This window comes from Leptopilina boulardi, unplaced genomic scaffold, assembly GCF_019393585.1.
Source record: "Leptopilina boulardi isolate dan_hultmark-lab unplaced genomic scaffold, ZJU_Lbou_2.1 LbouV2_248, whole genome shotgun sequence".
NCBI lineage: Eukaryota > Metazoa > Arthropoda > Insecta > Hymenoptera > Figitidae > Leptopilina > Leptopilina boulardi.
The window spans coordinates 1,349,352-1,366,851 of record NW_026137805.1 but is presented as its reverse complement, the minus strand read 5'-3'; the positions used below and the strand labels follow the sequence as shown (position 1 = coordinate 1,366,851).

The window sequence follows — 17,500 nt, the reverse complement described above, 5'->3', positions numbered from 1 at the left end:
TTAATATAACACCACTCTGCCTAGCCGTTTAAGATATAAATATTTATAATAATAATTTGTAAATCTATGAATGTTGATCGTTGACAATATTCACTTTGTATTTTAATCCACCGACATTAAAAACTATAAAAAAATAATAATAATAAGTCATCATTGACGCAGGGAAAAGTGAAAACACAAATAAAACAATTTTAAACTGATAGGTGCCAAAAAAAAGGCTAAATTTCATTGTCCACGAAGAAATTATAAACTCCATGATTCTACATTGAATTAATTAAAATTTATGAATACTAACTAATATTAATTAAAACTTATTAATATTAATTAATATTAATTAAAATTTATAAATATTAATTAATATTAATTAAAATTTATAAATATTAATTAATATTAATTAAAAATAATTAATTGAATTAATTAAATTACAGAAATTGTTATTTGAATGCAATAATTGTCTTCCCGATCGAATTCCTAACCTTACAAGTACAGACAACCAAACGGGACACCCGCTTATTTCATTGGTTACTTTTCAAGGTCATGAAACAACATCCAATCCGTGTGGCGCTTCATATGACCTTGATAATTAAACCAATGAAATAAGCGGTTGTATTGCATTCAATTTTCTGAATTTAATTAATTTTATAATTATTTTTTAATTTTCAATTAATTAATTTTTTTTCAAATTATTTATTTAATTTTTTATTTTAAAAAATTTCCAATGAATTGTAATTTATAAACTTTTTTTTTTAAATTAAAAAAAAAAAAAACAATAATTTAGTCTATTCTCAATATTAGTGACTTAAAATTTTTTTTGTAATTTTTATTTATTATTATTTGTTTAAAATATGAAATATAATATGTAGTAAACGTTTTCTTTTCCCTGAGAAAAGCACATTATGTAAATACAAAATAAAAGACAAACATTTATTAACAAATAATAACAGTTAAAATAATATATCGAAGGAAATTATATAAATAATCTTTCAAGAATTTTTGTAAAGAAAATCTGTGATTGTGCGGTACCTACATACATTATTTTAATAATATTATTCGAATACAATTTCTTAATGTAAAAAATTTATTTAAGAGTCCAGAGATAGAAAATTTAATTGTTTAATTTTTTTCAATTATATTTTTTAAATTATTTTATTTATTATTTTTATTTTTATTTTTTAAGTTATTATTATTATTTATTAGTTATTAATATACAAATTTTATGTCGTTTTACAATTATATATTACATGTTGATTTTTATTAAATTTTTTCATTATTTTCTCAAATAAATTTTGTTTTGAAAAAAAATTAATTATTATAATTAAGTACTATTATTATATTTATTATTAACTTTTGTGACTTTACAATTCTTGTAAAATAATTTCAATTTTCTCATCAGAATATTAAAATTTTTGTTATTATATATTTTTATTATTTCAAATTATTAAATTATTTGATTTATTTTATTTTTATTAATTTTATATTTATATATATATATATATTTTTTTTTAAATTAATATGTATCAAAATAATTATTTAAAAAACTTTAATTACCAGAGCAAAATTATAAGAAACATTTTTTTTTCCCTCTCTTGACTCTTTTATTTTAAAATATATATGTATAAAAAGCCTGTTCTTTTATATTCATATTAATTTTTATTTAAATAATTATTAACTGATTTGTGATTTTAATTTAAAAATTAAGTTGAATTTTATTTAAGAGGCACGCCAAACCTTAAAAAAAACGAGAGCAATCATTGAATTTTTTTTTTTTTTTTGAAAGTATATGAAAATTTTTATAAATAATTCTTTATAACAATAATTATTTTTTAACTATTTTTTTTAAATAAAACTTTAATCTTACAATATTATTATTATTTTTCCCATTATTTTTTAATTAGAGCAAGTTATTGCATCCGATATTCGAATTACAAACATCAATAAAATACTCATAAAAAAAGAATATAGAGTAATTGCTCTCGTTCAATTTTTTAAAATTTGTGATTTACGAATTTTTTTTTTTTTATTATATTTTTATCACTAGATATTTTTGAATAATAATGAAAAAAAATATTTTACCGCATATTTGTCATTTTTAGCGCAATTATGTCTCTTATATATCAAATAAATTATAATATAAATGCTTTCAATATAGTTGAATCGTCCAAAAAAAGGAAAAATAAATATCCCATACTATTGCTCAATTTTTTCACTTAATTTTTAAGAAAACAAATAAAAAAAAAAAAAAAAACTTGCTACTTTTGTGACAAGAAAAATTATTTGTTTTTTCAATTCAATCAGATAAATATTTTATTTATTATATCAACTATATATAATACATAATAATAATAATTATTCTATAATTAAATATTTTATTGCTATATAATTATATAAAACTATATACCTTCACTTTTCTTATGTCAGCATTTCGCTCTAAATAAGTAATTAATTTTATGATATAATTAAAAAAAAAAGTAGTCGTAATATAATATATAGTTATTAAATTATTTGAAAAAAAAAATCTTTTTTTTATTTTTTTTTTTATTTTAAATAATAAAATGAGGTTGAATTTTTTTTTAAACTGAAAACCTCTAAGGGCAAATAACATCAAAAAGAAAAGAAAATTCTCTAAATATAATATTTTTTAATATAGTTAAATACTCGCAACATTGACACAATTTATATATACAGGTTGTCCAAAAATTTCCCAAAAAAATCTCCTCCAAATATTAATTTACAATAATTAATTTTTAAAAACAAGTTTAAAAAATAAAGAAAATAATTTTTTTTTATTGTTTATTTTTAACATTTAAATTTATTTAATATTTTTTTAATATATTTTTTTTTATATTATTTAATCGGAAATATTTTTGATCACCTGATATATAAATTTTATATTATTATAATAAAATAATTGCAAATTATAATTATAGTCAACATTTGGAACGCCCTTTGCCTTCCACTATGTAAATTTGGTTTATATCACCTTTAATTAAACAAAATATATATTTAATAACAATTATTAAAATTGCTTTTATTTAAATTATTACTATTACGATTATTGTTGTTATTATCATTATTGTTATTATTATTACTATTACTATTACTATTATTATTTTTATTATTATTAATATTATCATTTTTATTATTACTATTATTATTATTACTATTATTATTATTATTATAATTATTATTATTATTTTTCTTATTATTATCATTACTTTGAGTAATATAAACATATATTTAAAATTATAAGTCAACAATAGCGAGAAATAAATTAATCTCTGCGATATTAATAATCATTTTACTTCACTTTTTTTTCGAATAATATAAATTGTATAATGTAAGAAAAAAATTTGTTTTCAAAAAATGGTATGAAATGTTTGCGTGTGCCTTAAATAAATTAATGTAAATAGATCTTGCTAAGAATATATATAAAATAATATTTAGTATATATTATATATGAATTATGAATAATTGTCTTTGTGTAAATCTGTACTATATATTTATTTAATAAAAGGGTATTAAACTTTAAAATCGTAAAATCTCTGTTATTTTTAGAAATATTCAAAATAAAATTCAGTTTGAGAGCTAATTTTTAAAGATAAGCATTTCAAACATGGAAAAAAAAATATTTACCTGAAACAACGAAAGATTTCATTAGAATAGCGAAAGATTTAATTGAAACAAGTAAAACTTTCGCTACTACAGTGATAAACGTTTCGTTGTTCCAGGTAAATTTTTTTTTCCACGTAAAAAAAGGAATAGAAACAAGAAGAAAAACGGAAACTAAATACGGAAAAAAATATTTACCTGAAACAGCGAAAGATTTCACTAAAATAGCGAAAGATTTAACTGAAACAAGTAAAACTTTAGCTCTTATAGTGAAACGTTTCGCTGTTCCAGATAAATTTTTGGTCCATGTATAAAAAAGGAATAGAAAGAAGAAAAAACGCAACCTAAATACGGAGAAAAATATTTACCTGACACAGCGAAAGATTTCACTAGAATAGCGAAAAATTTCACTAGAAAAGCGAAAGATTTAACTGAAACAAGTAAAACTTTTGCTCTTATAGTGAAACGTTTCGCTGTTGCAGATAAATTTATGGTCCATGTATAAAAAAGGAATAGAAAGAAGAAAAAATGCAACCTAAATACGGAAAAAAATATTTACCTAAAACAGTGAAAGATTTAACTAAAACAAATAAAACTATTGCTACTACAATGGAACGTTTAGCTGTTCCAGGTATATTTTTTTTCCACGTTAAAAAGGAATAGAAAGAAGAAAAAAACGTAAACTAAATACAGAAAAAAATATTTACCTGAAACAGCGAAAGGTTTTACTAGAATAGCGAAAGATTTAAATAAAACAACTAAAACTTTTGCTCAACACAGTAAAATATATTTCGTTGTTCCAGGTAAATTTTTTTTTTTTTTTTGAATGTAAAAAAAAGGAATAAAAAGAAGAAAAAACGCAAAACCAAATACAAAAAGGGGAGTAATAAAAATAAATACATAAAAAAATTGCGATATGTTATAAATTGGCGCGAATTTAAATGCGCATGCGTAATACTGGGTTAAGCTGTATTCTCGAGCGACAACGACGAGAGAGGGTGAGAGTTTCGATCGACTTTTTTTGTGGGTTGGCGAGATATGAAGTGCCAAGGAAAGGGTTACCTCGTGTCTCGTTGCAACTGCACGCGACGACTTTTTTTCAATAAACCCTCGTTTTATGACAGAAAAAAACGCCCACGGCTATTTTCAACAACGACCCGTGTCATCGCGATACAGTGTCATGCACCTCGTTGACAATTTCCGGCCACGTCCAAGTGGTGTGTCTCGAAAAAAACCTGAAAATAACGATCTTCTTAGCAGCAACACGAGGAGCTACTATCACTGCTGCTGCTGCTTCTTCTGCTTCAGCAATACAACACAATTTTTCAAAAAAGCTTCTATTTTTTGAATAGTGCGACCCCCTCCCCCTTATATATATATATATTACATTTTTCAAATTACTCCCATTTTAAAAACACAAAAAAAAATCCCCCAAAATTTATTCAACTGGACAATATTTATTTTCTTAAAATTCAATTTTTTTTTATCTCAACTTTGGATAAGTCGATTTTTTTTAGAATTTTGAAAAAAAAATTTAAGGGGGTCTAATTAGAAAAAGTGCAAAAAAAATTTCCCAAAAAGTATTTAAAAAAATAATTTTCAATTTTTTCAAACATTAAAGTAAAAAATAATTATATGTAAAAATTTAATATTATAACAAAATTTTTATTATAAACTGAAATAATAGTTGTGAAAAATTTGTCAATAAAAAAAAAATAAAGGAGGAATTGAAAAATAAGCGTTTGCACAATCAACTAATTTAATGCAACTAATAAAAAGTTATATTAAAGTTAAAAATTTGAAAAATAATAAGCGAATATTCTAAAAAAAAAAAAAAAAAAATGGACAATTAAATTCTAAAATAAGAAATTGGCAATAAAGACAATTAATAATTTTTTGTAAATAATATATAAATATATTAAAAGTTTAAAGTGTACTTAGTAAGGAGTGAATTAAAAAAAAAAAAGTGTGACAAATTTAAAATCAATTGTCAAACCAAAAAAGGCTGATTTTCGTTTTCATCATTGCGACCAAAACAGTCGGAGCATGGAGGAGAAAAAGCCTCCAACCCCAAAGACAGTGTCGTAAGTATATTTTTCTTGAAAATTTTAACAATTTTTATAGAAAAAAAAACTGAATTGAAATTTTGTTCAATTTTTTGAATTGTAAAATAAATAATAGAAGTTTCATTTTCATTAAAAATTTGGGAATAAGAATTTATTACATTTTTTTTTTTTTTTTTTTTAATTCTGTCACATTTGATTAAAAAAACACGTGCCTCAAAAAACTATAAATGCTAAAACCTAGTAAAACCACTTTTGGAAATAAATATTTATTTCGAAATATTTCTCAAAAATTATATTTCAGGATAAAAATTTTTAATTAATAAAAGTAAAGCTAAGATAAAATTAAAAACGATTGTCGTCTTTTGCCTTTTTTAAAAAAAAAAAAGAATCATTACCTACTTATAGTGAAAATTGCCATTCTGATGTAAATGATGGCAATTGAAAATAAGTTCAGGGACTAATTAGTATTTACTTAACCGAGATCTCATTAGAAATGAGCAGCAAATGGATCGATAGCCCATTTTGTTCTTAAAATGTTTCCAATATTGGAGGACATATAGCACTTGATAAATTGGTTGTATATTGTATATTTTATGCTCAACAATCAATTAACCCTCAATTTGCTCTTTAGTAAAAGAAGAAAAAAAATCCATCACATTTTACCCAATAAATTTTTTATCACTTCAATTAAAATTTTACTTAGTTATTTATTTATCATTTTGTTCACTTTTATCAGTAAATATTTATAGAATTCAAACTATTGTAAATAGTAATTAATTTTACTATAAACGTTCAAAACATCGGATATTTTTAAATGTTCTCCAAAAATTAATAGAATATAAATGTAATTTTAAAAAATGTATACTTAAAAATTTCTCCAACACCATATCTGAATGGTTTAATTAAAACTTTAAAAATCAGCTTTTGTTTGAAATAAAAAGAAAGTATACCTAAAAAAGTACCACGATTTTAGGTATCAAAATAGAAACAAATGACAATTTTGTACCTAAGGTCGGTATTAAATTCTTTCGTTTTTACAGTGAAGCGAAAAATCGACCATAAAAAGTTTCCTAAAAGCTTTCTACAGTTTTACTACTATCTAACAGTTTACAAATGGTTATTTCGACGCTTTAATATCTCTACCCTCACAGCACCTAAACTTGCCACAATGTTGCCAATATTTCTGCAATATTGCATAACATTGAGGCTAGTTTAGATGCTGTGGAGGTAGGATAAATAAAAACGAATTCGGATTTAGAAACGGATTCGGATTTTAGTATCATTAAAGAATTGTTCTCCAAAATGACTTCGTTTTGTATTTATCCATTATTATAACTTCTCGGACGTTAAAGACTTGATTAATATTAATATATCTTTCTGGGTAAGGCAATCCAAATCGCGGATCTTTATAGATTACAATGTGGTTGATGCTATCTTTTCGGTTGAATTTCTCCATTCCAAAAAGCACCTTGGACTCTTCTTACAATCTGCAAATTTATGACCGGCTTCTCTGCTAACTCGATTTGTTTGCCTCCACTGCGACTGTACCTTTCCTATATATATATATGTCTCCGATAATCTTGCTAAACTTCGAGGTGAAAGCCCATTTGTTGGACATGAACTTGCCCCTTGATAGTATGATAATCAGGAGATTTCCCTTTCTGGTAGACGTGTTGTTCCTAACTCTGTTGTGTGTCACTGAAGTCTGGATTTACTACACTACGAAGTTTGCTCCAAACGTTGGCATCTGACTTTTCTTCAGTGGCTCTCATTCATGATGGTTGAACCTCTTGTTAACCTCTTTAACCTCTTCTTCTCCGTTCAAGAGTGCTGTGATTTCGTAACCTCTGTTGTTGTCACAACGAATGTATTTTTTGAAGGTGCCTTCTTCTTTTTCCCTTTCTTCAGTTGCTCTTCTGTCATCTCTGAACTATCAAATCTCCCAGTTTCGTTTTTCTATTTCCTTAACAGGTGGATTAAAAAAAACCAATTGGAGGACGAAAGTTCCAATAATTCTTTGTTCCAAAACCGAAAAGTTCCAATAATTCTTTGTTCCAAAAACCAAAAGTTGCAATATAGTTCTTCGTTCCAATAATTCTTTGTTCCAAAATCTAAAAGATCATTTAATTATTATTATTATGATCTGAATTGAATATTTAATTTAAAAAAAAATAAATGTCAAAACATTTTACATATAAGAAGTCTCTTTGACTTTATTCTATATAAAAAGCAATGCTTATAGGTATATAAAGAGAATAAAAAAGTAAAAGAACGATCTTGAATAGGTGTTTATAATTCCTCTTATATATGGAAAATCTCACAATTGACCCCTTTTTTGAAAACCTACTTTTTCCTTCTTTTTTTTAATAGGCTTAGAAGCTCAGGGTAGAGCTCAGATAGAATATATGATGAAAGAAGGGGGGGGGGGGTAAATCTTAAAGAGTGGGAGAATTTACAGAATCTCCTGTAGCTTTAAATTTCTTTAACATTTCTTATTATATGTCAGTTGATACGCGAAATTCAGACAAGAAACTTGATATACATAATATATCATCATAAATTTTAAATTAAAAATAGTGCCCAATTTAAAAACTTAATTAAATATAATTAAGAGAAGTACAAATAATAAAATTAATTTAAAAATTAATTTAAAAATTAATTTTAATATAAATTCTTTAGACGAAATTTTTTTCTGTCTAGAATTGGATGTAGATTACTTGGAAAGGAGAGGTGACATATGGCGATTGGAGATAAGTGACAGTACATCAAAGGAGGAAGAAAATTCTGCTGACAGTCTGGAACAAGTTAAAGTAATTTTTTTAGGGGCTCCCGGAGTTGGAAAATCCAGTATTGTCAAGGTATTATTTTTTTTGTTTGTTCTTTATTTGTTTACTATTTTATTATTTTTTTAATTATAATATTAATAATTTTTATCAAAAAAAGTAATGAAACTAAAAAGGCGTTAAATCTTTTAAAAAGCAACGCTTATAACAATAACGTTGTTTTAAAAAAATTTTTAAAAACAAAAAAGTTAAAAAAGGATTTATTTTATTTATTGGAGTTACGTTCCATTTATTGTGAGCTATAAAGTAATATACGGCAGTTTTTTTTTTTTATTCACGTCATGTCGAACGAATTGAATGCGACAAAACGATAGTATATACCAGAAGAGAATACATTTAAATTCAGGTTCAATCACGTGTTAGGGAACAAACTCAAATAAACGAGCCCACTTCAATCTTCAATTTGCCTCTCAATTTCCATTACATATATGCTTTATTGTAAAATCCAATACAGTTGTATTGAAAAAAAAAGAATATTTTTTATTTTAAAATAAAACTATGTAAATATATTTTACATAACTGTTGTGTTACAAATATCTAACATTTCTGTTACATAACAACTAAACTTGTGTAATAATTCTTAAAATAATTACTATTAAATTAAATTATTCTGCAGAATAAAAATTTACGAATTGACAACGTTTTTTTTTTTTTATTTCCGTTTTTCAGCAATTCGTTTGGAGTGAATTTAATGAAGATTATAGACCGACAGAAAAAAGAGAAACTTATCATCAAAGTGTCGTCTTGGCTGATAGACTTTATGAAATTAAAATCACCGATATTCCAACTATTCCCTATTTCCCAATTAATTCACAACACGAATGGACCGATTTTCGATATTATGGACTCAGAAGCGCTACTGCCTATGTTCTCATTTTCGATCTTAGTAATCAAGATACATTTCAGGTATATAATTTATATTTTTCTCTTTTATATTGTAATAGAATTTTAATTTTTTAAAAGAATTACCGATATAGAAATCTACATTACCGACTGATGGTAAAAACAGGAAAAATGATGATATTAAAAAATTACCGACATAGAAATCTACATTACCAACTGATGGTAATGTAGATTTCTATGTTGGTAATTCTTCATGTCATTTTTCTGTTTTTACCATCAGTCGGTAATGTAAATTTCTATGTCGGTAATTTTCCATATCGTTTTTCGGTTTTTACCATCTGTCGGTAATGTAGATTTCTATGTCGGTAATTTTTCATATAATCATTTTTTCTGTTTTTACCATCAGTCGGTAATGTAGATTTCTTTTGGAATCTATGTTTAATATTTAAAAAGTGCCAAGCGGCATCAAAAAATAGACAAAATTTACTGTAATTTAAGGCAATTTAAAGCTTTTTTAAATTAAATCTATTCTGGACAGAGGGGGGTGTCTTTTTGAGAAAAAAAATATGTAATAAAATTCTTTAAAATGTAAATTGCAACTAATTTTTATTTTTTATGTAACAATCATGCGCTCAAATATTTCGAGAAATGTAGGTGTAGCACAATTGTATAATAATTTATAAACAGAATTTGTGGCAGATTTCTAAAATAATAGTATGCATTATTATGAAATAAATTGAAGTAATAACATTTTGCCAGGAAAGTTTTGATAATTCATTGACTAAAACAATGTAGACTTTATATATATATATGCGATATTCTAAGTATAACTTGTTTCACGTCGACTGCAATGGTTTAATTAAACAATTCCATAGAGTCCTGTTAACTTCATCTTGTTTCTCGACATTTCATTCGCGATAGATAGTATAGCATTGAATCGACACAATATACCTTATAAATTTATGTTTTATATATATATATATATATATACGCCATGACCTATTAATTAGACATTATTGTTCAATACCAATAAATACAGATATCCTACACGCAGGATCATTTAAAGGATTCTATATCAGAAAATTTTGTTTGAAACAACCAAATTTTGGTTGAACAGCCTAATAAATATATTTATTTGATTCAAATAAATTTTTATTTGATTTCAATAAAAAAATTTATTTACGCCAAATAAATAGGCGTTTAATTTAATTTAATTTAAATGAAACAAATTTTTTCATTGTATGAACCAAAATTATTATTTCAATTAACTAAACTTTTTAATTGTATATCAAACAAAAAAATAGAATCCTTTACAAAATTTAAAAAAATAATTTTTTTTTAAATTTAATTTTTGTGAATTAAATATAAGACTATATATAAGAATATTTATTATTGTTTAGTATATAAGAATGTTGCGAGAACAAATTTATGAGGCACGAGACATGAGGGGAGTGCCTTTGTTGGTCGTTGGTAACAAACAAGATAAACTCACGGCTCCTGCGGCTCCAGGAACGAGACACAGGGATATTGTCAATCTTGTTCGCAAACATTGGAGATGCGGTTACGTTGAATGCAGTGCAAAATATAATTGTCGAGTAGTTCAGGTACTTTATTTTCCAAATAAAATTCTCATTTTTTTTTATGTACCTATAGCTTTTTTTATAAATTAATTTATAATTGTAATTTATAGGTTTTTAGGGAATTAATGAAAAATATTCAAGCCGTAGAGGGAAAGCCACCGTCACCAACACCAACATCATCTCAAACAATGAGAGCCAATCAGCAAAACGCTCATGAAAAATGTGTTATTCTTTGACAATGAAACCAATGTTTCATTATTATTCAAAGAAAAAAAGAACTTTTATGACTGTGACAAAAAACTGCTTTCTAACTTTTCAATTTCCCTCCCCAAAAAAAAAAAAATAAAAATAAAAAATTGCGTACTGGCCTAAAAATGTACAACAAAATTATATTAACAAAATTAATTTCTTTTTTTTAAATTATACTTTTTTTTATATACCAATAAAGGTAGAGAAAAAATTTTGAGATTATTTAAATATTTTTTAAAAAAATGTAAAAATAATATTTAATTATTATCAATAATAATCAATTAAATCAAAAATTTATTTTCTATTAAAAAAAATTTTTTTTTTTTTTTCATTTTATTTGTGATGACAATTTGTACAAAAATAAAACGCAAATAAATAAAATAAGCTCCATTTACAATAGACAAAGAAAAGCAAAAAAAAAAAAAAAAAAAAAAACTAATAACAAATAGAGAAAAAAAAAATATTAAAAAATTAAATCGATAATAAATAATATATATATACTATATATAATTATAAGAAAGTATTTATTGTTAAATAATTCAAAAATTGTTTAACAAACTGCTTTGTTGATATAAATTGTTGCATACTCTAAGCTGTTAGAAATGTTAAAATAGTTGTTTTGTAAAAATTTCTATGAAACATATTAACAATTTCGATAAATTAATAAATTTTCGGCCTGAAAATTTATTTTATTGTTTAATTTAGAATTTTTCAACTGAATTTTACTTTCTTAATTATTATTATTATTATTATTATTATTATTATTATTATTATTATTATTATTATTATTATTATTACTATTATTATTATTATTATTTATTATTATTATTAATTATTATTTATTTTCAATTACATTTTCATTTATTATTTCAAATGAAAATTTAATTGAAATTATTTTATTTGAATGTTATTAATAGTTACTTTTTATATTTCGTTATTTTTTTTACAAAATTTTATATTCTACATTTTTTGCATTATTAATTTTTTTCAAATTATTTTTTTTTTTTGTTGATTCATAATATTTTTATTTTGAATTATTATAATATTAATTATAAATTTATATAAAAGGCCAATATTCTCACAAAAGCAGAGAGATAAAAAGTTAGCTCAACAAACTGTACATTTCACTATTAGAATTTAAAAAGTTTATACAAAGTTACGATTGCAGCAATTATAATATTATTATTAATTTGTTATAAATTTTTTTTGGACAATTGAGAGTCTGGATAACTCTCAATTTACATATGCATCTACTTCATAATTCCATTCGAGTGTATAATTAAAAAAAATAAATTGTATGTTTAAAAAAAAATTATTTTTTTTTAATAATTGTAGTACTTTTTTTTCTAAATATTTATAATTAATTATTTACTCTATTCAATAGGTGAAAAAAAAATTTTTAATTAAAGAATTATTAATCAAACTTATTATTTACATAATTAATAATTGATCAATTAATTAATATTATTAATTTAAATTTTAACTTACAATTAATTAGTCTATAAGTATTATTTAATTTAGAATTTAGCTGCTATGGACAATCGGATTTACTTCAAATTTAGTGCATCTTGTAATAAATAAAAAGAAATATTATTATTTCGTAATAATTTAAAATTTGTAATTTAATTTGACTGTTAATCAATAAAAAAAAATCAGTCTCAATTAAAAACTTTCAGAATTTGCCTTTTTTAATTACTATAAAAATCCCGATTTATCATATTTAAAAAAAAAATTTTAATTAATTATGCACAAATAAAATTAATGTTTAATTAATTAAAAAAATTAAATTTATTTTATTTACATTAATAATAATAAATATAATAATAATTAATAAAAAAAATAGATCTATAAAATTAATTTCTTTGTTTAGAAAAACTGAGAATAATGCATTTGCCACTAAATGTGCAAATTCAAAAGAAGCATCAAAATGAGAAGATTTTCGCTCTTAAGCATGACCCTTTTATAAAGTATATTCGACGTCAGCATTGTTCGTACTTTTTTTTAAAGAGTCTTAAGAAAGTCATTCATAAATTGGGTTTAAAAGAGTTTAAATGAAAAACTTAGAGCATAATTTAGCAAATTAAATGCTATCATTAAAAAATTATACTCTAGAATAAAAAAATTATTTTTAAAAATTATTTATGAAAAATTGCAAATTATATTTCACTATATTTTTACAAAAAAATTAAATCAGCTGCGATTTCACCGATCGCAATGCTGAATAATAAAATTTGCAACAGTTCATAATACATTAAAAAAGTTTTTTATTTAAATTCAATTTAAAATTCTAAATATTCTCAAAAATTCTCAAATAATTAGACATTTTGTGTAATTTAAATATCAATTTATACTAAAAGTATCAAAAAAAATAAATTAAATTTTAACAAAAATATCAACTAATTTGAGTAGAAATAGTGGAAAATAATTTAATTTTTTTAAACGATAATAAAATTTTCAATAATAAATTATACATCACTGAAAAAATAAAAGATTATTATAATCGAAAAAAAATATTATTGCTCACCACGATGATTCAACTGAAAATAATGATCAATTAAAAAAAAAAAAAAAAAAAACGTTCACAAAACAATTAGAAAACATTAAAATATAAGACAACATAGTGACAACAACAAAAAATTAAAAATTGGAATAAAAAAAATTTTCACTGGTACTCCAGTTACTTTTTTTTACTTACATTTTTTTAACCCGATTTCCCTACCTACAGCTATATTTAAAACGAAAAAAAAGTTTTGCCTACTGTTCCCGATTTTTCCTACCTACAGCTATATTTAAAACGAAAAATTTTTCGCGAATTTCCTTGCCTACAGATATATTCGAAACGAAACTAATACCGCCCAGGTGCAAAATGACCTACACTAGGATTAACGTCCCGGGACGCAACCGTCACCTGAGCGATCTTTTCTGAAAAGAAAAAAAATTTAATTAGTCAATCATTAAAAAAAGAAAAATCAAAAACTTTTAATTTTTAATTCCAAATGTAACTTTTAATTTTTAAAAATTAAATACAAAAATTTACTATACAAAATTGAAAAATTGTTAAAAAGATTAATTATTTTAAAGTTAATAACATTTTTTAAAAAATTACTGTTTTTTTGAAAAGAAAATTACTTTTAAATAAGAAAAATTACAAAACATTAAAAATATTCAAAATACAGTAAATAAATAACACATGTATAAACAATTCAAAAAAAAAACATTGACAATAATATTAATTTACGTAGTATTAAGGTAGTAATCGACAAAATATGTAATACTTTAAAATGTGGAGAATGTTACAAATTTTAAAGGGTTTTCGAAAATATCACACACTTTATTCAGATTACTCCCCCCCAAAAAAATACTAGAAAATAATAAATTATGTCAATGGTGTCACTATGTTGTCAAAATTCCTTCCCTGTTTTTTAAAATATTTTATTTGGATCAATATCAACTTTTTTTTAAAGTGAAAAAAAATTTCTAAATTAAGAATATAAAATTAATTTTCAATTTATGAATCTATTTTTTAATTGAATAAAAAAATTTAACTGTTTTAAACAGGGAAGGAGTTAAATAAAAAACGACTCACCGATCGGCGAATCCCACGTTGGGACAATAGTAAAATCGCCACTTCTCGAGCGCTTCAGGTCAACTCCCAAAGATCCCTTTTTCTTGCTCGCACTTCTGCGAAAGGTTGGGAGCACAAAAAAAAATTTTATAAAAAAAAAAATAATAAAGAAAAAAATATTTTTCATAAAAAAAAACTGTATGCTGGGACCACTTTTCTTCTTCCACATCCTTCCTAGTCTCTTCAGATAATTGGAAAATTGAAATGGATCTGAAAAAAAGGATTAAAAAATTAAATTATAAAATTATTATTTGCTCAGAACACTATTAAACAATAAAATCATTTGAAAGAAATTTTTAATCAAAAAAATGTTAAATGAATGTTAAAAAATTTTTCAGAACTAAATTAATTAAAAAATAATTAAAGCCAATTACAAATTTTTTATGTGTAAATTTTTGAATTTATAAAAATTAATAATGAAAGAAAGACTCACCTATATGAAGGGATTTCAGCGTAGTGTTAAAAATACGATGCCAGCACATTTTTTTTTTTTATGAAAGGACAAATCTTTCTTCTTCTGGACCAACTGCCTGGAAAAAAAAAATAATTATCCTACATGTGAAAAGTAAAATATTAAAAATCCTGAATATTATCAATTATTTTAATAATTATTATTATACTTTTAAATATATCAATATTTGATATTGTTCCAATTATCATTTACAAACATTAAAATTTGTTACAAATAAAAACAATAGATAAATTTTAATTATTATATTAAATATTTGTTTTTATTATATTGATATTTATGAAAAATATAATGGAATTTGTTTATAAATTTTCAAAAATATTTTCAATAGTAACTATTGTTATTTCTGTATTTCTTTAAAAATAAATTAATTTTGTTAATAAAATTCAATTTCTTAAAAATTTTAAATATATGCATAAATTAAAGGAAAAAATTTATTAACATACATTGAACTGCGACTCAGCAATGCCAGATCTCCTCCAGGAGCAGCTCCGCAACAAACACCCATCCTTCACGCAATTAAAACTATAAATTGAGAAAAAAACTATTTTATAAAAATTTATAATTTTTTTTTTTAATAAAAAATTGAAAATCAAATTTTTTAAATAAAATTAATTTAATTTAATAAAAATCAAACCATTTCTTGTTTTCTCAGTTTTTTTCATAAATTTTAATTAACTAACAATATTTGTGTTATTAATTAAGAATAACTTTAATTGCCATCGAAAATTATTTAAATTATCAACTTTTGTAATTAATAATTAATGAGTAAAATAATAATTTTTTGTATCAATAAAAGGAAATGCCTGCGCTAATAAATATGCAAAAAAAAGAAAAATAATAAACAAAAATTGTCTAAATAAAAAATTCAAAAAAAATTTTTTTTTTTGTAAAATAGATATTAAATTATTTTTTTACAAAATTTAGAAAGAATTTTTCAATTATTACATATTAAATAGAAAATTTAATATTTATTATATTTCACAAAAATAAAATTAATTCTTTTTATAAATAAATATTTACCTGATTTGAGAAGAAATGATGACGCCGAAAGAAAAAACCTTATTACGAGATAATTTCGTTTCCATATTTTAGCCCTGTAAATAAATGAATAAAAAAAACTCAATTAAATATATACGAATTTTAATTGTAATGAAATTTTGCTTTTAAAATTTGTCTCTTAAATACGACGGACAAATATCTGAAGAAATATAAAAGAGAAATGTGGAATTAGTTGTGCGGTAATTTTTAGGTTAAATTCTAAAGCATCATCAAATTTGACAAAATATTAAAAATTCCGATACTCACCAACAAAAATTAATTGAATTCTTGAATAATTGGATTAAACTGATCTTAATTATTGAAATATATTTGTAATTTACACTACAATTATGAAATACTTTTTGTTTTTCACGAAATAATCGGTAAATTTCAACCGCGCTTTCAACAATGTCCACTACAGTAATGAGCAGTGGTACCAACAAAAACGAAAAAAATACCAACATTACTACCAACATAGAATTTTTTTTTTACTTTTTTTAATTGTAAGTTTGTAACAACCTTGCTGAACCTTATTTATTATTTTCAATTTTATTAATATATTTCCAATTATTTTTTTTTATATTAATATTGATTTCGACATATAAATGATTTTTTAAAAAATTAATTAGGGCGAAAATACCCTAGTGGCTGCAAAATGAAGTCATATATAATGCCAACCCAAGATAACAAAAAAACTGAACTTCATTCCTACCAATATAACAAAAATTCTCTTTTGAGAAAAGTTTGATTTTTTTTTATTTATTCATTTTTTTCGCAATTCTTATATTTATTATTAATAAAATAAAAATTGTTATATTATTACGATTTGAATTATACATTTACCTGTATTTTTTGTTTAACATTACGTTTCTAAACTTTTTAGGTTAGATTTCCGTGTCAGAAAAATTTTACCGAAATGTACTAATTTTTTTGTTTCCTGCCACGAAAATTTGATAAATTTCTGTTTATTTATATAAAACAATACTTAATTATCAAAATATATGAATAATTAGTGTTAAGATTAAAAAAAATACTGTAAGATTCATTTTATAAAATGAAAAACGAATCTCCTATACTTTCTGACGACGCCATTTGCAATGAGCAGTAATGCCAACCCAAGATAACAAAATGCTGAACTTTTCATTTCTACCAACATAACAACAATTTTCTTTTAA

At 22.7% G+C, this 17,500-nt stretch overlaps 2 protein-coding genes across 3 annotated transcripts in view; one reads left to right on the top strand and one right to left on the bottom strand.

Annotated features, from left to right (window-relative positions):
- Positions 1-5,893: 5,893 nt before the first annotated feature.
- Positions 5,894-17,500, bottom strand: part of LOC127280518 (cyclin-dependent kinase 10) — an 85,612-nt gene continuing 74,005 nt past the window's right edge. Inside the window, exon 7 of one of the 2 annotated variants that reach the window (XM_051303560.1) lies at positions 5,894-5,903. The gene's annotated coding sequence lies outside the window, so the exon portion shown is untranslated. Of the gene's footprint in view, positions 5,904-15,804; positions 15,817-17,500 lie in introns of those variants that run through there. The other variant, XM_051303559.1, reaches the window with a different exon arrangement.
- LOC127280654 (ras-like protein family member 10B) lies at positions 7,453-11,354 on the top strand. The gene is made up of 5 exons (XM_051303809.1): positions 7,453-7,555; positions 8,376-8,533; positions 9,188-9,424; positions 10,762-10,965; positions 11,052-11,354. The coding sequence occupies exons 1-5, from the start codon at positions 7,453-7,455 to the stop codon at positions 11,175-11,177; spliced, it is 828 nt and encodes a 275-aa protein (XP_051159766.1). The 3' UTR covers positions 11,178-11,354.